The 22,045-nt window shown below is 40.9% G+C and overlaps 1 protein-coding gene across 7 annotated transcripts in view; it reads right to left on the bottom strand.

The window, feature by feature from the left end:
* TMTC1 (transmembrane O-mannosyltransferase targeting cadherins 1) overlaps nt 1-22,045 on the bottom strand; it is a 176,329-nt gene that overhangs the window by 88,643 nt on the left and 65,641 nt on the right. For all 7 annotated transcript variants that reach the window (XM_037878291.2, XM_037878265.2, XM_043540624.1 and 4 more), the window contains one exon: nt 13,982-14,171. In XM_037878291.2, the coding sequence (XP_037734219.1) occupies nt 13,982-14,171 (190 nt within the window). The remainder of the gene's footprint in view (nt 1-13,981; nt 14,172-22,045) is intronic.

A 22,045-nucleotide genomic window follows, 5' to 3' on the forward strand; every position in this document is an offset into this window, starting at 1 on the left:
TTTTTTTAAAAAAAAGATCAAGTTGTTTTGTAAAATTTTTCATATTAGAAAAAAGTCCATTTATCAACAATAAAACTTCGTCTGAAAATGCCAACCAGCACCAGTTGCCACAAGGATGTTGTACAATCACAAATGGGAGGGGAAGTGATCTGTGCAGCTGTCCACAGGATCAAAGGTGGTCCATGAGAACCTCTCCATCAAGATTTTTCAATTATGAAAAATGTTTGAGACCCACTGAACTAAGGTTCACAATTTCATTATAGGGAAGGGAAATCTTGTTATCCTCATTGAACAGATAGGGCACAGAGAGGTGAAGTGACTTGCCCAGGTTCAGAAAGGAAGCCAAAGGCAAATTATGGTGTACAACTCATATCCCTGGCCTCAGCTGTAAAAATACTCTCTAAAAACTAAAATGCACACTCATCTTACCCTCTTTTTAATACACTTAAACAGACACCACCAACCTGCAAGAATTTTGCATAGGGCCCGCAATAAAACATTATGAATTTGCTTTGTAGCCACAGCAGCAAAGTTAGATACACTGTTCACAGAGCTGAGACTGAGATCAGTCCCTTAAGTTGATGAACAAAGAGATGTATTGTAAGGACATGGAATTACAAGAACAATCAAATTCCATTCAAACCACAGGAAGTAGAAAACAAATAAATTAAACGTACGTTGAATGGAAAAGGGTAAGATACATATATCAGTTAGGCTGAAGTGGGCGATCTGATCTCCTCACTTCTCTGTATAAAGTATCGCAGCGCTATCCGGATGCCAGGGAGCCTTGGTTATTCAATCCCGCTGGCGGGGTTCACAAAGAGTGGCAGAAAAAGCATCTACCATCACAGAGGGGCACAGCACATGTGCAAAAGAGCCCAGTGACACTAGCATCAATATTGTGAAAACACCATGCTGCTAGTTACTTCTAAAATAAATAACATTACTTGACAGCTAACAGTGCCCTTTTTAAGGAAGTCAGCTCAGGCTGAAGAGTTCATTGAGAGGCTGGTTCCTGAAGGCCTTTAGGTCTGAAAGTATTAAAGTCAATGTTATTTGACTCCATGTGAACTCTCGCTTTACAAGGCAAAACTTAGGGTCAAAATTCTTTTAAACTCCTTTAAATTCTTCTACTCACTTGTTCTACCCTAGTGTTGTGGAATAACATCCCAAAGGCAGTAATGAATCAGTCTACTTTTCTGCAGAGGAACCGAAGAACATTTTTACCTCTCTGTCAGCATGGCAACAACAAGGAGCCTGGTGGCACCTTAAAAACTAACAGATTTATTTGGGCATAAGCTTTCATGGGTAAAACACCACTTCTTCAGATGCATGGAGTGAAAATTACAGAGGCAGGCATTATATAATGACACATGAAGAGAAGGGAGTTACCTCACAAGTGGAGAACCAGTGTTGACAGGGCCAATACGATCAGGGTGGATGTAGTCCATTCCCAATAACAGATGAGAAGGTGTCAATTCCAGGAGAGGCAAAGCTGCTTTTGTAATGAGCCAGCCACTCCCAGTCCCTATTCAAGCCCAAATTAATGGTGTTAAATTTGCAAATGAATTTTAGTTCTGCTGTTTGAAGTCTGTTTCTGAAGTTTTTTTTGTTCAAGTATAGCTACTTTCAAATCTGTTATAGAATGTCCAGGAAGACTGAAATGTTCTCCTACTGGCTTTTGTATGTTACCATTCCTGATGTCCAATTTGTGTCCATTTATTCTTTTATGTAGGGACTGTCCGGTTTGGCCAATGTACATGGCAGAGGGGCATGCAGGCACATGATGGCATATATAACATTAGTAGATGTGCAGGTGATTGAGCCTCTGATGGTGTTGCTAGAGTAGATATGGGGACAGAGCAGGCAACAAGCTTTGCTACAGGGATTGGTTCCTGGGTTAGTGTTTCTGTGGTGTGGTGTGAAGTTGCTGGTGAGTATTTGCTTCAGGTTGGGGGGGGAGGGAGGCTGTCTGTAAGCAAGGACTGGCCTACCACCCAAGGTCTGTGAGAGTGAGGGATCGTTTTCTAGGATAGGTTGCAGATCATTGATAATATGCTGGAGAGGTTTTAACTGGGGGCTGTGCGTGATAACCAGTTGTGTTCTGTTATTTTCCTTGTGGGACCTGTCTTGTAGTAGGCAATTTCTGGGTACCCATCTCACTCTGTCAATCTGTTTCCTCACTTCCCCAGGTGGGTATTGTAGTTTTAAGAATGCTTGATAAAGATCTTGTAGGTGTTTGTCTCTATCTGAGGGATTGGAGCAAATTCAGTTGTATCTTAGGGCTTGGCTGTAGACAATGGATCATGTGACGTGTCCTGGATGGAAGCTGGAGGCATGCAGGTAAGTATAGCGGTCAGTAGGTTTCCAGTATAGAATGGTGTTTATGTGATCATCACATATTTGCACTGTAGTGTCCAGAAAGTGGATCTCTTGGGAGGACTGGTCCAGGCTGAGGTTGATGGTGGGGTGGAAATTGTTGAAATCCCGGTGGAATTCTTCAAGGGCCTCCTTCCCATGGGTCCGTATGATGAAGATGTCATCAATGTAGCGGAGTAGAGCAGAGGAGGGGCGCTAGGGGACGAGTGCTGATGAAGCATTGTTCTAAGTCAGCCATAAAAATGTTGGCATACTGTGGGGCCATGCGGGTACCCATAGCAGTGCCACTGGCTTGAAGGTATAAGTCGTCCCCAAATCTGAAATGGTTGTGGGCGAGGACAAAATCACAAAACTCAGCCAACAGGTGTGCCATGGCCTCATCAGGGATACTGTTCTTGAGAGCTTGTAGTCCATCCTCACGTGGAATATTGGTGCAAAGAGCTGCTACATCCATGATAGCCAGGATGGTGTTTTCAGGAACATCACCAATGGACTGTAGTTTCCTCAGAAAGTCGGAGGTGTCTCAAAGATAGCTAGGAGTGCTGGTAGCGTAGGGTCTAAGGAGAGAGTCCAAACAGCCAGATAATCTTGCTGTAAGAGTGCTGATGCCTGAGATAATGGGGCATCCAGGGTTTCCAGGTTTATGGATCTTGGGTAGCAGATAGAATACCCCTGGTCGGGGCTCTGGGGGTGTGTTCGTGTAGATTTGTTCCCGTGCTGTAGCAGGGAGTTTCTTGAGCAAATGCTGTAGTTTCTTTTGGTAACCATCAGTGGGATCAGAGGATAGGAGCCTGTAGAATGTAGTGTTGGAGAGTTGCCTGGCAGCCTCCTGTTCATAATCCGACCTGTTTATTATGACTACAGCACCTCCTTTCTAGCCTGGCACTAATTTAAAAAAATACCAAAAACCATATAAGAGGGATGAGTCACAGTGGACTCGAGGTGATCTAATGGGTTACAGCACTGGCTTTTCACTTTTGGAAATTTTGGTTCAAATCCTGAATCAGGGTCCAAAGTTTGATGTGATGGTCCTGTCTAGAACAGAGATTGCCAAATATTGGAATAGTTGGTGCGGCGGCAAGTCATTTGACAATCATTAGCTTTTTGTGGGCTAAGAACAGGACTAATTGCCTGGCTGTACTTGGTCTATCTTAAAGCAAACTCACTATTTAAAAGCTGAGAATTTAGGTTTCTTTAGATGACTTTAATGAGCACTAAAATTCTCTTACAGACTCAAGGAAAAATAAAAGAGGAAAGAGAAGGAACACAATAAATAGTTAAAGGACTTGAAAGGACCTTATGTACTATGGGTGATATTCTTGGCCCTAATGAAAATTGGAAAACTCTCACTGATTTCAACAGGGCCAGAATTTCAGCCTCTCTCTCTTTTCCAAGCAAGTTTATTTAGTATGCCCAACTGTTATCCTTTCTTCCTCAGGAGAGGCTGCCAGATTTATTGGTGAATCAACAACTGAAGACAGAACTGATTCAGAAACCAACACTGCATATCTTTAGAAAGTGGGAAAAGCGGGACCTTATTTCAAGAACAGTTCTTAAGAAATTGCCCCCAAAACATAATGAATTGCAAAAGAACAAGGCATTTGTTACATTTCTGACACGGGATACTTCAGATATTTAGACCGTTTATTTAGCTGACGGTTTGTTTAGAAACACACAGTTTTTATTACTCTGGTGGAACGGGCCAATTTAGGGACAAGCTGGGCTGCAGAACATGGTAGAACCCCCAGCTTCACCCACATCCCTAGAGCACCATTTGAAGCTTCAGAAAGGGCAGATATGTGATTCTATATTTTTTCTGTTTTCTTAAAATGCAAACTTTGGGCTGGACATTGGCAATCACTTCGTTCTAACAAGAGCCAGCTCTTTCTGCCTGGATAAAGACATTTCATCCTTTTGGAAATATAACGCTAAGGTCTTTATAGGCACTCCAAAATGACTTTCTCTGCATGGAAGAGACCTTTGAATTAACCTTAGAACTCCCTGGTTTGTTGACAACACGTCGGATTTCTTTGAATGAAAGTAATATCATTTATCCAATGTATTTTTTTTATTATTATTCATATGCCTGCCTATTATTGCTACTTGAAGGTTTAGTCTCCTTTACTCTAATCAAAAATCAATAAAGAAGGATTTTAAAAATCTGCAAAGCTTCACTCTCGTATCAACGATTCAAAAGATATAAGCTTTTTTCGTATAAGCGGGACAAGAATTAGTCACACTATATCAAACAAAATTGAAGCGAATTCTCTGACTCATTCAGAGGCCAAAATATATGAAAGGAGAAATAAGTTTATTAAATTGCTAGTTTGGCAACTTCAAAAAAAAAAAAAAAAAAGAGGGAGGGGCAGAAACTACTAGAGACTGAACTTCCAGAAGGACATATTCTGTATCCTCAGATTCCTGAGCTATTAAATCACAATACTCTTCTCAAAGTGAGACCTCAGAGGAAAAAATGTAGGGCTTCTCTAAACTGAGCTTGACCCACCTGTCATAAGACACAGCATGATGAATCGGTGTCCTGGAGTAAGTATTGCACTTTGAAAGTCCACATCCCTTCACTGAGAAAGCTCTTTAGAACCCCTTTCTTGGCATGCACAGCTACAGTTGGCAATAAGAGAGCGGCTGGTTAGCAACTGTGAGAGGTTTTCCTTCCTTTCTTTCTTTGAACATTTCCTGAGTGGTTTACCCATGTTTGCTTATTTGAAACTCAAGATTTGCCTGTGGCTATTAAATGGATGTCTCTTTCTCCCCTTTATTACAGGGACAAGACAAGAGCCATCTCGCCTCCTTTTGAACTATCTCAATAGATTAAGGGGTGCCTTCTTAACAAAGACCTGAATCATTCTGTCAGTGAGTCTTAGATGGCCCATGTTTCAAGCATCTGACTTCAGGCACAGAGAAGTTAATACCGCAAGGAGGATGGATGCATATGATTCTATAACAGCAATAAATGCTATTCATCTTCAAAGTGCTTACAATCCTAGGAGGTAAGTAAATCAGCTATCTATGAGGAGAGTGAGGTACAGAGAGGTTAAGTGACCACAAAAGGAATCAGTCAAAGACATGACAGGATTACAACTCTACAGTTTATTCTTGGCACTCATGGATGTGTTTAGACCTCTAAACCCCACACAAACTCAGAAGGTAACTTCACATGTGCTTACAATACTGGTTGCTCATCACAATTCTCAACCATCTTTTAACTTCACTATTCAACAGGCCTATGCCAAGTCACTGTCAACATCATACTCCATCACATTGCATATTACAAGGGGGCAAGATTTGCAGATGTCTAATTGCACCTGCCATATGCAACAGTAAAGATAAGAGAGCTGGATTCTCCAGTTTGCTAAATTCTCTTTAAACTCACGCATAAGTGGTATAAAGCCAGCCAGAGATTTCTCCTGGAGATTCATCCCTATGCAGAGTAATGATCTCTTGTGCCAGCTGTTCCACTTCCTTTGGTCCAAGCAGAAGGTTGGGTCATGTCAGGACTGATATCCTATTGCCATAAATTCCTTTATGTCAGCAAAAGAAGTCAGAGTAGGCCCTCTGGTGGGGCCCAGCAGTCAGAGACATGGGAGCTGCGGATGCCTCTGTGCACTATATCCTGGTGAATCAGGGCCAAAATTCACACAATTTCAGATGCCAAGAGATGGGATCACAAACTCATCCCAGGGACATAGAGGAATCACTTTACCTGCCACTGAACTGCAGCCACCTCAAGGATGGATCATAGTGGGTATTTATTTACCATCTTGCAACAACACTAAAGGTAGGAAATAAAGAAAACAGTACAATCCAATTGAAACTGCAGGTGAAATTTTTGGTGAAAGTGTAGTTACCCAAGTTAAGCTTGGTGTCCTGGCCAAGTTCAACAGCCCTACGCTTAACAGAAAGCAGCATGAGTTCTTTAATCTCCTGTCAGGAACTCTGTTTTACTTTCCATCCAAAGAGCACAATGACCCTTAAATACCAGGCCTGGGTTCAGCAAGTCACTAGCAACACCCTCCTTTAATAATTAGGTCTCTCTCTAGCTATCTCCCTTCTAAGCACTGAAAAAAACATCAATATTTTTTATTGACTAGAAGTGGGCAAATCTGACACGGAGTCACTGAGAAACAATATGTATGGAGCCACACAGTTGCCTTTTTACAGTCGCTATTCTGTGCACTTTAACTGCCTAGTAGTGTCTGTCCCTGTTCCTAGCATTCAGCAGCACCAAAAACAACTTCCCTGTTCTTCAGCAGAACAAGTACACACACAAGGCTGGAACTGATCCAGCATCATTGGCTACCTGACCAGGGAGTGCCCCTCAGGAAATCTTTAGCACTGATCACAGCCACTGGGAACTAATCTATTGCTATTCACTTTCTCCTTTCAGAAAGGGGAATTAATATGCCATAATGGAAACTAGGGCCTGATTTTCGGAAGTGTTAAATAACTACAACTGCTACTGAAGTAAATGGGAGATGTGGATGCAGAGCACTTCTGAAAGTCGGGCTCTTCAATATGGAACAAAACAGTATGCAGAGCATTTACAATTCAATGATCCAACAAAGAGGCAGAAATTTAACTTACTGAGATTTCTTTTTATTTTAATATTGGATTTTTTTCCCCAATAGGCTATATCTATCAGCTTCCCCTTCATTTTTACACAGCCAAATGTGTTTTCTTACAGCTAACTATAAGGCACATTCAAACTCAGGGCAATCAATCACATCTGAGTCTTCATTATTAAGTCTTCCAATGGCTCTCTGAAGCAATGGGTTCATTTTATCTGCCTCAACCCCTATATCCTCTAGTTGCACACTTCATGGCCTTCTCTGAACAGGATGCAAGAGGGTGTGCATCCTTGAAATAGCCTGGCGCATTCTGAAAGGAAATAAAAAAGAATTTGGCTCCAGGATTTTTTTTAAAAAAATTGAACTTTATGAATTTATTTTTTAATTCAGACCTCAAGTTGCTACAGTACATGAAGAAAAAAGGAAGGCAAAACTTAGCCTAGACAGTGCTTGTTATATGTATACAGGTAATACGGTTTGGAGAACTGACTCTGTTCTCAATATAGGATGGAATGGTTTCCCCCCTAAACAAGTGAGAAGGGGATCCCAATAAAAATAATGGGACAGACTTTGAAACTTTACTGTATATTGCAAACCAACTCAAAACGGGAAACATTATCCCAATAGCCTGGACATTTTTTAATCATTAGTCTGTCTACCTTATTCATTTCATTCACTGTCTGAGGCCCTGATCCAAGGCCCACAGAAGTCAAGAGTAGTCTTTCCAGTCACTTTAAATGGGCCTTGACAGTCTACATTTCTTTTCCTTCAGGTTAATAAACAAAGAGGAGACCCCTAAAACATAATTCTTCAGTGCAAAAAAGGGATGGAAATGCCAAAACTACTTACGTGCATGAAAAAATCCTGCAGGAGCTAAGGATTCTGTGCTGTGACATGCCGAGCATGCTCATATGTATGAAAATTAACAGAAATACTTCAGTTTGGGCTACATCTACCTTGTACATCTCAAGCCTGCTTTTCCTTTCTACTAAAACTACCACCATGAATAAAAGAACATATCACAGAAAGTATTTTTACAAGTTTGGCAGCTGCATAGAGAGAGATTACAGTCACTTTCTTCTTTTGCTTGCATTTTCTGGTCGACATACCTATAACCGCAGGAAGGGTTCTATGGTATTTTCCATCAACAGCAAGGATACTTAGCCAATCAGCCTGCAGCTTTCCATACTCCTAGAAGTCAGCCAGCAAGACATGCAGAGTTCCTCCAAGTGCTTTTTTTCTTTCCCTTCCTTCAGTTTTAGCTAAGCAAGGTCTTTATGGCTTATTGCTCCCTCCCTGAAGCAAACGTTAAGAACAGACAATGCACAGAAAACCTCACTGCTAAACATTAAGAACATCAGTACTGACCTTAGCTTGGTGTTAGGAATTCAGGAAAGTGGGCCCTCAGGAAAGTGAAAGCAGGATTTATTTTAAATGACCCTTTTATGAAAATGACTGTGGTTTCCAGCTAGTCAGATATACGCAGTCGATAAATAGCCTTATTCACCTTGCAGTGTCTTTGAAGCACTTGGGAACAAAAGCATTGTTCTCGGTGGTTGAGGCAGAAGAATTTTGCTAAACATACTTTCAAAGACTGTGCTGTTAGCATTACAGGATATTTTAAAAGGTAATTGCTCTGAGAAAGGTCCGCAGACAGTGATTTACTAATGAGATGCCAAACATGGGAAATCATGCAAAGGTCTCAAACATGTAGACTAAGATAAATAGCGCAACAGAATATACTCAACAAGTGCAGGTGAAAACCATAAAAAAATATATATAGAATATGGTTATTAAACATTTAGAGCCAGGGAATGCACAGTTTGGAATCTTCCTTGCTTTTCTCCCTACATATAAACCACCGCGTAAAGGGAAATATCATGCAATTTACTGGAAGAAATAAATAATTCTACATTAAGTATCTTGCTATAACTAAGGAACATACTTACAGAAATGTGACAACCAGCTCTATTTTAAGATTAGATGTGAAGTAAAAGCCAATGGACAACTATATATAATAAAATGGTTTGATAATAATACTTTGCCTTAATTGCATATAGTGTTTATAATCTGAAAAGCATCAAACCCTCCTGCATCATATGTAGCTATATTACATAGAGCAGCAAGGCAAATACTCTACAAGCAACACATAGACCATGAGAGATGTTTAGGTTTTAAAAACAAATAATGCTTCCTTCCCAGCCAGGCACAAAAAAGGGGAATACCCTTTAACTAATATTCATAACACTTTATGCTTGTTTGAGGCAGAAACTGCCATAAGGTGCTTTGGCAATACTGGTCATGAGTACAAAGGCCAAGGAGAATTCAGTGGTAAGGCAGAGGGAATAAAGTCAGTGACAAGGCACATTAAATTCACCCTAAAATGACCTCCAACTCTTTCAGGTATGGTATCCTCAGTTTTATGATTCTGCTGTCCACATTGATTTTGTGAATGACACCCCGCCCACACCTACCCAGTTCTTCCCCAACACCAACATAGCCTGAATAAAGTCTAGGATTGGGCCTAAGCACACAGGAGTTTTGCCTGCATAAGGAGCATGGAATCTGACCCATTGTATGCTCTGTAAATTTTACAGCTACAAGTAGAGGACAAGTTGCAATTTAATCATATTACTAATAAAGCAATGGCCTAAAAATGCCAAGGAGAGTGGCAGAGCAACCATTTAAAGGGTATTCTTTTCATGCTCCCTGAATAATTGTGATACACCAATGAAAAAGCTGTTGGCCTGACAGTATGCCAGGCATCCTTTCTCCCCATTGTCTCAGCAGGTACAGTTCCCTTCTGCATGGAAAGCCAGGAACTATAAGTAGTTGCTTTTACTACTGACCATTTCTAGCATCAGAGGGACAGTAGATGCTTTGACTTATTTAGTTGGTAGCCAGAATTTAAAACTGGATCTTTATTGTCAGTGACTGTCTTGTAATTCACCTACCCCTAAATCTAGAAAATATAGCAGCTCCTTTCTTCATCGCTAAGATTGGGTTTACAATGTTCTATTCCTGCCCCTGTCTCTTTTCACTAAGTTTTATATAAAATGTCGGGGTTAACAATAGGGTTTCTGCCTTTCTAGCCTTCCCCTCTGCCTCTCCCCCCCATACACACAGACCTCAATCAGTTTCAATACCTTTCTTAATTGATCTGGTTGTTTATGGAAAGTTCTTCTTTCTAACAGCCAGTCAGGACACTTTCACATTGGCGACTGGAGTTTGAGGCCAAGACTTTCAATAGTGACTAGCAATTCGGAGTGTCCAGTTTGAGACACCTGAAAGGAGCCAGATTTTCAGAAAAATTTAACCACCTCCCTTCTGAAAACGAGGCCTCATTAAGCAGTCTCAAACTGGGCACTCCCAAACAGATGAACCCCAAATCACTGGTCACTACTGAAAACCTTGGCCTGCGATTGTAGCGGAGTCTTTCTTCACTCACAGTACAGGGGAATCCAGAAGTACCACAGGAGACAAGCCTATTAAACCCTGTCAGGCATTATTTGCTACAGTCATTGGCAGCTGAGTGTAATGGGACAGATTGTGGCAGCTGAAAAATGAGCCTGCAGATATAATGGGTATAAACAGAATGGCAAGTCTTACTCAGGTGGTGGTGCAGTTCTTTCTGTCCTTGGAGACCTAGACAGCATGTTTTCCAGAAAGAGGAACTAGGGTCAATGTGTCACAGAGGGTGACCTGTAACAAAGTCACCAGTAGGTTACAGATGCGCAGAAAACAGGAGACCTTTTGTGAACCCATTTAATCAAGGCTCCTAAACAGATTATTAGGCAATAGAGTTTACTGATGCATTTCCTTGTTACACAAGAAGAGTAGCAAAGTTGAAACCAACAGGAGCAAAGGGAAAGAGAAAGAAGCAGTGACACTCATTCTACTAAACAATCGAAAACTGGACAGCTGCCTTTCCAATTCGTGCAGTTTTCAGTGTAAAACTCTCTCCAATGAAATATGTGGCTCTGTTCCAAGCATGGCATATGCAAAACTAGTGAGAAGAAACCTCAGAGCTATCAGTCTATGTTCTTTCTGGGGTATAAATATAGAGCATTCATAAAATTAAATGGAACAATCAACCTTCATGGCTTAGATGTCCTTTATCAGTACTGCACATACATTCCAACAATGTGATTACCCTAATCACAAGCGTAAACAACAAATTAGTCCTGTTTAAAATTTAGTGGCAACAAAGCCATCAATCCAACACATGCATTCTGTAATTACAGTCCATGTAATATATTCTATAATTCTCTGTATGCGCATGCCACATGGGCATGCACCCCTTTCCCTCCCCGCCGGAAAACAATTCAACATTTACTGTGCTGATATCTTTGATTTTGCCACAGTCATTTGGACACAGGATCTCCTATTCTTAGTACCACAGAACAGAAAATGCTACTGGCAACCAGAGCGCATGTGTGTTTGCATGCATGTGTGTTTGCATGCAGAGAATAGCAGCTTGCATCATTGTTGTAGCCATGTTGGTCCCAAGATATTAGAGAGACAACGAGGGTGAGGTACTATCTTTTATTGGACCAAATTCTGTTGGTGCAAAAGACAAGCTTCTGAGCATACACAGAGACCTGAAGAAGAGCTCTGTGTAAGCGTGAAAGCTTGTATTTTTCACCAACAGAGTTGATCTAATAAAACACATTACCTCACCCGCCTTGTCTTTCTAGAGATTAATAGACATATATATAATCCTTGCCTTATTAATGTTAAACCCATTCCTTAGCAAAATTGTGAACTATCACTTCCAGGTTATACTGTGTTATTGGAAGAGGAGAAAGGTGAACAGATAATTAAAATGTGAATTCATGGAACTATTTCAAAAAGAAAGCAGAAGATTTGATTCAATGTGAAATAACTTGATATGCCTCATGCCAAATAGCATAAGCAAACTAGCCAAGACTGCCTGCCATTTGTCTGGTAGAACGATGGTCTTTGCCTGTACACGTGAGTTGCGTCATCTTAAAAAGTCACTGATTTCTCATTTAGAAATGCGATTTTTTTTAAGAGTCTAATAAAAAGAAATTTTGCCTGCATGTCATGTTCTCTGTACTCCTTTTCCCCCTCCCTGACTTTATAAATAGTTACATACACATGAAAACAGGATAACTTGTTTCTACAAAATTCATCTGCTCTTATTGTTTGTTCCCCACCTTAACTCTTACTGCTTGGGACATCATAATCCTCTCCACAGCAGGTAATGATGCAAATTATTGCAAAAGCTAGTAAAAAAAAAATGGGAAAATTGTTTATCAAAAAATCCTTTTTTCTTACTGAAATTCAGAATATTTCAGCCCTCTCTAATTATGACTAAGCTGTCACAATAAAACAAATTCACATGTAGCACCCCTTAATCCAGGATTCGTTACTAACTCCAAGTTCAGAGCAGGTTTGCTATAAGGCTGGTAAACCTCGTTCCATGTCAAAACGCTGACATTTATGGTTTAACGGGGTTGGACATGAAACCAGATAGTTTGGGATGCATTTTACTTTGTGTTTTGTTGTTCATTTGAACCAGGATCTCCAAGGAAAAATGGGGGTGCAGGCGGGGCGGAGGGGAACCAACTACACAAGGCTCAAAGTAGCAAACAAGCACATTCCTAGGAAATGAAATCCCTGCATTGCACACAACCCTAATTTTGACAACTGGTAAAAGATAAGAAGCTAGAGAAACATCAAGGAATAAAGGGTGTGATTTCAGAACTGCTCAGTGTTGAGCAAATGGGAAATGTTATTATTGCCTTCAGTTGGAGCAGAGTTAGATCAAAGCGGAGCCCTTTTGAAAATCCTCTCCAAAGATTCTGATTTTACATCAAAATAGCTAGCAACAAAAAATAAAAGCAAGATAAATACAGAAGACATATGACCTGTAGGCAGAACTACAGCATCCCTAAATAGACTGATTTCCCATGTTTTCCCTATGGCATCAGTTGACATTTTAAAGAATCCAAATTAAGGACTCAACGGTCCAAAAGTCTTTGTCATTTTTATCCTCCTATCAAGAGCACATATAGAACTCTGGGCGTGCAAGCAGTATGAGCAGGACCTGCACTTTTTAGCATAATTCAAGAGCTGTCTGTTACCGTATAATGGTTTTTCAGCGTAGTTATCTGTACACTTAAGGAAGGAACTCTTTTAAAAATGATCAACAAACCACTAGGTAATTATTTCTTCTCACTTTTATCACAAGAGATGACTTCACCAGTTGTAACTATCCCTTATTACTGGAGATGCCTCTTATTTTAGACATATATTTCATCTCTGTCCCACACAAATCCAGTATAATCTCATTTACACATCTGCAGTGCAACATGTATCTGCAATACTAATCTGTGAAAGTGGATTTAAATAACATTGTCCACAGTGTGGTTGTGGTCATGTTGTCCCAGGATATTAGAGAGACAGTGGTGAGATAATATCTTTTATTGGACCAGCTTGTATTTAAACAACATGTCGTTTATGCTAAATAATGATTCCCAGGTCATTTTCAACTTATTACACTCAATTTTGTCCTCCTTATTGTGTCTCATATATATGTTTTATTTGGTTTAGAGGTATAGATAAAAATATCTACTTAATCCTCAAAAGCTAGTGACAGACACCTAAAGCCAATGGCAAAGCTCCCATTGAGTAATGGCAATTGAATTGGGCCCTTGGGTCATGAGCAAAGCTCATGGAAATCAAGGAGAGTTTTTCAGTTGACTTCAGTGGGCTTTGGGTCATTAATAGTAATTTAATAAAGCACTTTTGGTTAAATTCTGATCTCAGACCAAACAAATGGGAGCAGCATGCATACTTTCAGTGGCAGAATTTAGCCTTTTGGATTTGCCTGTGAGAGTTATAGGGAAGTAGTTTTCCTCTTACTGTCTATTGTTTGGGAAAAAAAAAAAAAAACAACCTCAATTGTTTTTATTGGTGATTTCCTCAACGATTAGGTAACAAAAATAACATATAAACTATAAGATTTTAGTGTACTTTTTAAAAATTACCTTGAATGCTGTTATGCAATGTAAGCTGAGTAATATCATCACCACCACCAGGAGCACTGTAGCTAAATTCCTCACATCCCATATCGACTCAATTAAAGGAATACTCCCGACCTGCCAGTCATAGCACAGAGTAATTGGTGCTAGCAGAAGCCAGGAATTGAACGCCAGAAGGTACGAATAAGTTAGAAATCTGAAAGATGAAATGGAAATACAATACGTAGAATGTTCTCGATTCCATGTAAGTTTTTTCTTATGTTGAGAGCAGAGTGAGTTCATGCTGATCCAGGATATAGTCAATTATTGTCCCTTATACTGGAGAAAAAATAAAAATATATGAAGACAGCAACATACCGTTCTATAAATATAAGTCTTCAACATGTGTTATTTATAAACACCATAAAACTTTAAACCAATTATCTCTATATGAGAATTGTACATCAACTTTGAGTGGCTTGACTGTTCTGCATATATTATTGGAATGTTATATTTTTGAGGTGAATAATTATTTTTGTACCTGTTTTAATTCTATGTAATGTTTTATTATTACAAAAGAGTAATTAAAAGTTAAAATTAGAGAGAGACAGACACACCCATCAGTCTCTTACAGCAGTATTGCTGGACTCCTGCGATGCAAAGCAGCCCTAATTCTAGCTTAACCAGCCATTTGAAGATTCCCTCTGTGCGGAGGAATTCAAGTAGCTTAGAGCTGCTATACCAGCTTCTACATCAGACCCCCTGCCTGCTCTCTGGCACAATCGGCAAGAAGCCCAGACCAAAGTTGGTGATTTCTGGCTCCCATCGTAGCCCTTGGGGGGCATGAGCAGTTGGCATAAGGGAGCCTGCAAAAGTAGAGGGGGAAAGAGACTTCTAACTTTATAATTTGGTATTTGTAATGCAGAGGGGATTGGGAGGTGGGTGCATGGGAAACATGCTACCTTTTGGGACACGTGAAAGCTTCTGTGGACTGGAACAGGAGCAATATGAATGCATCCAAGTAAATAATTTGACCCTGAGTCATTTGGCAGCTACTTATCTGCAAACCTTAAAGCTGCTCCCTCAAACCATGTTTACAGAAGAGTTTAAATACATTTCTTTGTGAACTGATAAAATTGGTCGAGCACTCACAAAGTCCACTGAGGAGAACTGTGAGATTCACAGACTATAAACTTTCATTGTTTTTTTTTTAAAAAGGCAAATATATAGAACCAGAAAGCGCACAGACTTGCATATAAATAATAAATTTATACAATATAGCACTTTTTCATCTGTCTGGCTTGGTTTTCGTATATTACACTTTGGTAGCTCAAAGATTTATTAAAGTGATCCCAAAGGACTCCCAAGACATGTACAAACATATATAAAAGATCATTTCATCCACCACTTACTGTGAAAACAGAGCAAGTACTCAGCAGTATGGAGAATACTACACAATATTTTAGGACAGGAGGTACAGGACACTGTGTCTAACAATGACTTTAGGCAGGCAGTATAGAATTACCCATATTGGAATCTGGCTAAAACACAGGGACTCACAACCCTAACTTTTTTTTTTTTTTTTTTTTTTTGGGGGGGGGGGGGATTTTAATAACCACAAGTGGTTGGGATTTTCATTTTATTTCTCATCCCAAAGACACTATCTCCAGCAGCATATTGTCCCAACACCTGAGCTGATCAAAAAGTTGTAAGGATGTTTCACTGGAAAATTTTCCTTTTCAGGATAGTTTTTGCAAAGAAGTTTTTCCAATTTTGATACAAAAATTGTAAATCCCACAATTTTTAGGTTCCCCTCCCCCATTGTTTTCCTCCTTTTTTCATTTTGCCATTGTAAAGGGAAAGAAAAGGAAAGGAAAAGAGTGTAAGGAAGGGATTTTTTCCCTCCCATAGGAGAAAAATATGAAAAAGTCAGTTTTTCATCTAAAAAAGTTTTGAATAAAAAATTTTGATCAGTTCTACCCCTCGTCACATTGGGCCATTGGCTCATTACTCATTACTCTAAATGAAGAATGCCATCTTCTAAGCCAGCAAAATCACTTCCTGCAGTACATGGGGGTTCCTCAGAGATTCATCAATTCAAAAAATGATGTAGCTCAGCCTTGATGGGATTATACAGCACAATGTCGTATGGCATGACTTGCCATCTTTATAGAATCACAGAATCATAGAATCATTGAATACTAGGGTTGGAAGAGACCTCAGGAGGTCATCATCTTCCAAATGAAAGCCATTCACATCATTCAGTGAATAGTGCCAGGCTGTAATATTGTTATAAACGTGGCTAAGATTTTCAAAAGTGATGAGTAATTTTGGGTATCCAACTTGAAATGTCTTAAATTTTCAGTGGATGAGTTATCCGAGTTAATAAAAAGGCCCTTAGGGCAACTTGTGTACTGGTATGTTCAAAAAGCATCTCAACTGTCATCCCATATGGAAGATGCATCAAATTACCAGGCAATTCTGAAGCCTCATCACACTTCAACTATTTATCTTCAAGAGAGGGAGAGAGAAACAACTTAATACAGACGAGTGAAATACTGATGGGTTTAGATAACAGACAGGCTGGTCTTCAGCATCCACTCTCCAGGATATAAGAGATGATAAAACTTTATGCAGCATGTAACAAATATGTGGAATTTGTTGTTACAGCAAATTGAGTCAATTTAATGTGATTTAAAAAGGAATTCCAAATAGATATATAGGCAAGTGTAATATAAAGCTGTACACTCTGCTGGGAAGTTAGTTCAGGTTGATGATGAAAGGTTTTGTGAATGGATCTATTTCCCCCTTCACTGAAGTGTTTTTGCCTTCCCCATAAACTTCAAGCACAGTCCACTTCTGGAGGCAGGGTACCAAAGTAGACAGACAATTATTCTGTTCGGTTATGGCAACACTCAGGTTCCTTAAATGCAATCTGCCAACAGCAGTGAACTATTTCAAAGCCTACAAAAGACATTACGTACCATGCACAGTTGGCTGATGCAAATCGCCGTACACCAGAATAGAAAACCCTTGGCAATTTCTCCTGTTGTCAGTCCTGGGAGCTCTCATTTAACTTACTTGGTTTAGAATGCATGCACCATGTATCCCAGAATGGCAAAACTGAAAAAAAAATGATTTTCCAGCTGGCCTTTTCAAATTGCAAAAATTCTACCAGTGATGTTTCTTATCACCAACAATTTGGGCAGTCTTTCAATTTTGGTAATCTTGAATGTTCTGTCAGTTGTGTACCTACAAATGTTGGTGGTTTTCAATTTTTATGTCAAAACTGGAAATTTACACACAGTTTTTGCAAAACTGCAGAATATCCATGAAATCCTGCATGAATATGCATGAAACCCTGCAGAATATCCAGATCTAAAAGATTTGTTTTCCACAAATAGTGGATAACTGTTTTACCATCTATACTTCAATGGGATCTCTCAGACTGAGCTAAAGTGGTAAAAGCAAATGTTTCTGTAAAGAGCAATGCAGCATTCAAAACTTTTCTCCAGTGCTTTCAGACAGACCAATGAGGTGAGAGAATTATCGAGATAGAAAGGAATGGTGTAGGGTTCTCTGTTATGTGAAGTAAACTTTTACAATGTATGAACCTGCACCCCTGCACATTGTATTGGAAGGGAGGGACTAAATATGCTACAGGTTTTAGATAAAATATAAATCTCTTGAACTGACTGAATTTTCTTAGATTTTTTGCTTCCATTATTTAAATAGATGGGGGGGGGGGGAAAAGAGCCACATTCAGGCACCCATGTGATTGCCTGTAAATCCAGCACTGCATCTCTTACCTAGCATGCTTGAATAAAGAAAAAAGTTCAGTGCAGGCATAACCTTTCAAAAACATTATTTTAAAACCTGACATAGGATAGAAATAATTTGCAATTTTAAACAGAAATGAAACCTCCTGGAATTATTCCAAGCGCTAGTTACATTTTAGGGGCCTAGCTATAGTCAGCAACTAAAGCATTTCCTTTTAATTAGTTGTCTGACAATAAATTACATTTTAAATTAATCATCGCCCCTGTATTACTACTCATTTCTGCTGGAATTTCAAGAGGGGGAAAAAGTACAGTGCTTAAAACATTTCTCTCTGTCAGGCCTGCTGCATTTCAGCCCAGATAACATAGGGTAACTTGTCATGGTGAGGAGACAACTGGAGGAATTAGCCTCCTAATTGGCATCACTTACTGTCAATTGACATGTCCCTCCCACCCTCACAAAGCCAGTTAACTGGGTTTGTATTGCAGTGGAGATCAATTTTTAATTGCACATTGAACATGGAAATACAAGTTTCAGCAGTTGTCAAATGTGGCTTTCCCAGCCCCGCAGTCTCTGAAATATTCAGAAGTTGCAAGCTTTCTTTAGCTCTTAGACGTCGTCATGGTGACCCATACTTTCAAATCCTCTAAGGCTAGATTTAATATCATGTGCTTTATTTGGCACATCATTTATTGCATCTGTTGCAGAAAACAGGAGCATGATTCTGCTATCTGAACTGGTTGCCTTTAGTGCAGAGAGTGTTATGTTAGGCCACTGTTTAAACTCAAACAATATAGGGCACAAATACTTGAAGAATTGTCTGTTGCCCCAGGCAGTAACTGAGAATGATTTAGAATGGAAAAGTCACAGTCTCACTATTGCCAACCCCAACCATACAGAAATCACTGAGTCTGCTAAAAAAAAATCACGTCTGGGTGGATGTGTATAATTTGCCTTTTGGACTGGTTTTTGAAACTCAAGGGTTCAAGTTTTCAGGCTTTTCTTTGCAACAATGACTTTCTTTTTTTTCTTTTTTTTAAGAGAAGGCTGATCTCCTTGCCTAGTCACATGTGCCAGGAGTGTGGCTTTAAGAAAAACACCAAATATTGTGAGAGATAATAGAATTGTGAGAGTTGGCAACACTAAATCCTGAGAAGGCCTTCTCTGCTAAGAGCCTGCTGCACTTGAATGCTCTTCTCTCCCCTACAGATGCAGGAAGACACCCAACAACACCCACAGGGTTAGGCTAGGGTTGCCAACCCTCCCGGTTTCTCCAGAAGTCTCCCGGAATTGGGCTTTATTTCCCGGAGGCTACTGAAGCCAAACCGGGAGATTTTAGGCCGCTAAAAGTCCGACGGCGCAGCAGGGCTAAGGCAGGCTCCCTGCCCTGAGGTAAGTACTACCCGGCCAGAGCCAGCACCCCAAACCCTCTGCCCCAGCCCTGAGCCCCCTCCCACAGCCAGCATCCCAAACCCCCTCCTGCACCCCAACCCCCTGCCCCAGCCCACAGCCCCCTCCTGCACCCAAACTCCTTCCCAGAGCCCACAACCCCTCCTTCATCCCAACCCCAGCCCAAAGCCCCCTCCTGCACCCAAACTCCCTCCCAGAGCCCGCACTTCTCACCCCCTCCCCACCCCAATCCCCTACCCCAGCCCTGAGCCCCCTCCCGGAGCCCGCATCCCACCACTCTGCCCCAGCCCTGAGCCCTCTCCTGCATCCAAACTCCCTCCCAGAGCTCGCACCCCCTCCTGCACCCCAACCCCCTGTCCCAGCCCAGAGCCCCCTCCTGCACCCAAACTCCTTCCCAGAGCCCGCACCCCATCCTTCACCCTAACCCCAGCCCAGAGCCCCCTCCTGCACCCAAACTCCCTCCCAGAGCCCGCACTTCTCACCCCCTCCCCACCCCAATCCCTTCCTGCCCCAGCCCCCTCCAGGAGCCTGCACCCCCACCCCCTGCCCCAGCCCAGTGAAAGTGAGTGAGGGTGGGGGAGAGCGAGTGACTGAGGGAGGAGGGATGGACCATGGCGCGGCCTCGGAGGAGGGGCGGGACGGGGCAGGGCAGGGCAAGAGTATTTGGGTCTGTGTGATTAGACAGTTGGCAGCCCTAGGCTAGGCTCAGGATTTGTTCGGTTTGTAAATTTTGTTGATTTCTCCCCCTCTGACTTGATTCCTCTGTGAAGTTCACTCAGGCTTGTTTCTGACTGTAGGTGTCTCCATCCCTACAGCCTCGCCCACTATTGCAGGCAGTGCATGAAGGCCAGGGACAATCTCCATGACTGCCGTTGGAAAGTGCAAGGACTGCTCCCTCCAGGCACCCCCCTGCAAAGGGTATGGGAAGAAGGTAGAGCATGACCCCCCCTTCTTTTTGTCACAAAGGATTATGCAGCCTATTCCCCCACTCCAGCCCCCAAAGGGATGGTGTAACAAACTGGAACATTGTTAAGTGGCACAATTTAATCCTCTGGGTTACTTTTGTTATGGCTGCCAGAAGATGTTGGGTCTGGGAGCCTAGGAATAGAAGTACACTTTATACCTAAATTTTAGCAGAAGGGTTGGGGGAGAAATGGTCTCATAAAGAGCACCAAAAACGGGAAACGTCTGGAAGACTGGCAATAAATAATTGTTTATTTTTATATCATCTCAGATTAACCTGGGGTCAGGGAAAGAAAAAATAAGAAGTCTCTCAGGGAAGGGACAGTGTAGAAAACAGAAGCACAGAGGAGGGTTGCTGCCATTTCAGGGAACCCTGTAGCTCATCACTCCCTTGTTTAAATAACCCAGGCGCTTTACCTGGTACGCAAGGGGGTTTTAGTTCTTTCTAATGGTGACAAGAATTCATTTACGTCCTTTATTAGGAGAAGAGTTTCTCACTCAGATATTAACAGTAGAACTCATTTCAGCTCTAAGTTCTTTCCACCGTTTGCAAAGCTCTAAATCAAGTGTGGATGATGAGCCACTTCATGATACTGTTGTAAAACACATGCTGCTGCAATTATAACCTGGTGATGTTACATAAGTGTATTGTATTTGAGTTATATTTATTTGCATATCCTCTAGGGCACATATCTCAAGCAGCTTATCAGTCCAGTCATATCTTCTGCAGGAATTTACTTGTATCTTGTCAGCCTATACCATTTTCTTACAATAATCATAAGATAATATATTCTTTCTCTGCCCAGTACATTCTGTGTTCATAGAGTAAAATCACATTTGTTTAAATAAATAAAATGATAGATCGGTCTCAAAAAGTCCGATTTCATATCATCAGTAGGAGACAAGATCCAAATGTCAGCATAAACATTAATGGAGGGGAAAAAGCCCTCTCAACTGCAAAAAATATAATGGCTCCATATAATCCCTTTCATCATCACAGAGCTGTGGCAACTAGAAGAAAAGCTGCCTATCAATACAGTGCTGGGTACACAGAGTACAGAAATACAGAGCTATACAAGCAGCTGCAGCTTGCTGAATAGTAAGATGTACCTTCTACTACAAGGTACAACTGTGGAGGAGGATGCTGTATAAACTGTACTGATCTTTCTATTCATTAATCTAGTAGGTCTGTTTCTGAGTCTCCTCCTAAACTTTGCTGCTAACTAGTTGAAAATATCAGATTTTTAAGAATGAGGCACATTCAAATCAGACATTCAAACGAGACTGACCTTCCAATAAAACCTGAGCTCTTGGGGATCATCCTGATAATGTTGCAATATGCAAAACCCTGGGGCTGATCTTGTTCTCCCCAAACCTGTAAGTCCCTGAGAGTTTTGTGTTCAAATGTGATCCATTTTCCTAGCTAAAAAAATGGTAGCAGTGGATTCCAAGGGGCACCCTAGGCCAATCTAACAGATTGATGGCTACACACCAGGGCTTCAACCAAGGTTTACAGTAGGGGGGAAATGGTGAGTCCCCTGGGCAATGACTGACATATGGATTACTACTCCCCAGGAAGTTAAAAACATAGATCTCTTGGAAATCAGTCAAGATAGACATTTTTAAATGGTCTAAAAAGGCCATGGGACCCCAGAGAAAACAGTCTTATCTTTACCTATCCAGTGCCAACAGAAAGTGGAATGAATACCAAAAAAAAAAAAAAGATACTGGCTATTTGCCTCAAGGGGTCAAGCTACTTTCTCCAGCCCTGTGTTGGCAATGGATTTTAAAAATGAAACACATGGCTGAGAGGAATAAATGTCTGATGCTAATGTTTAAGCTGTGCCTCTTTTCCCAAAGCTATCTTTGGGTGTCCAGGTATTTGCATTCACAGGATATTCTGTTTCACAAGCAGGGTTTGTAATTGGCTCCACAGCC

Source organism: Chelonia mydas, chromosome 1, assembly GCF_015237465.2.
Source record: "Chelonia mydas isolate rCheMyd1 chromosome 1, rCheMyd1.pri.v2, whole genome shotgun sequence".
Classification (NCBI taxonomy): domain Eukaryota; kingdom Metazoa; phylum Chordata; order Testudines; family Cheloniidae; genus Chelonia; species Chelonia mydas.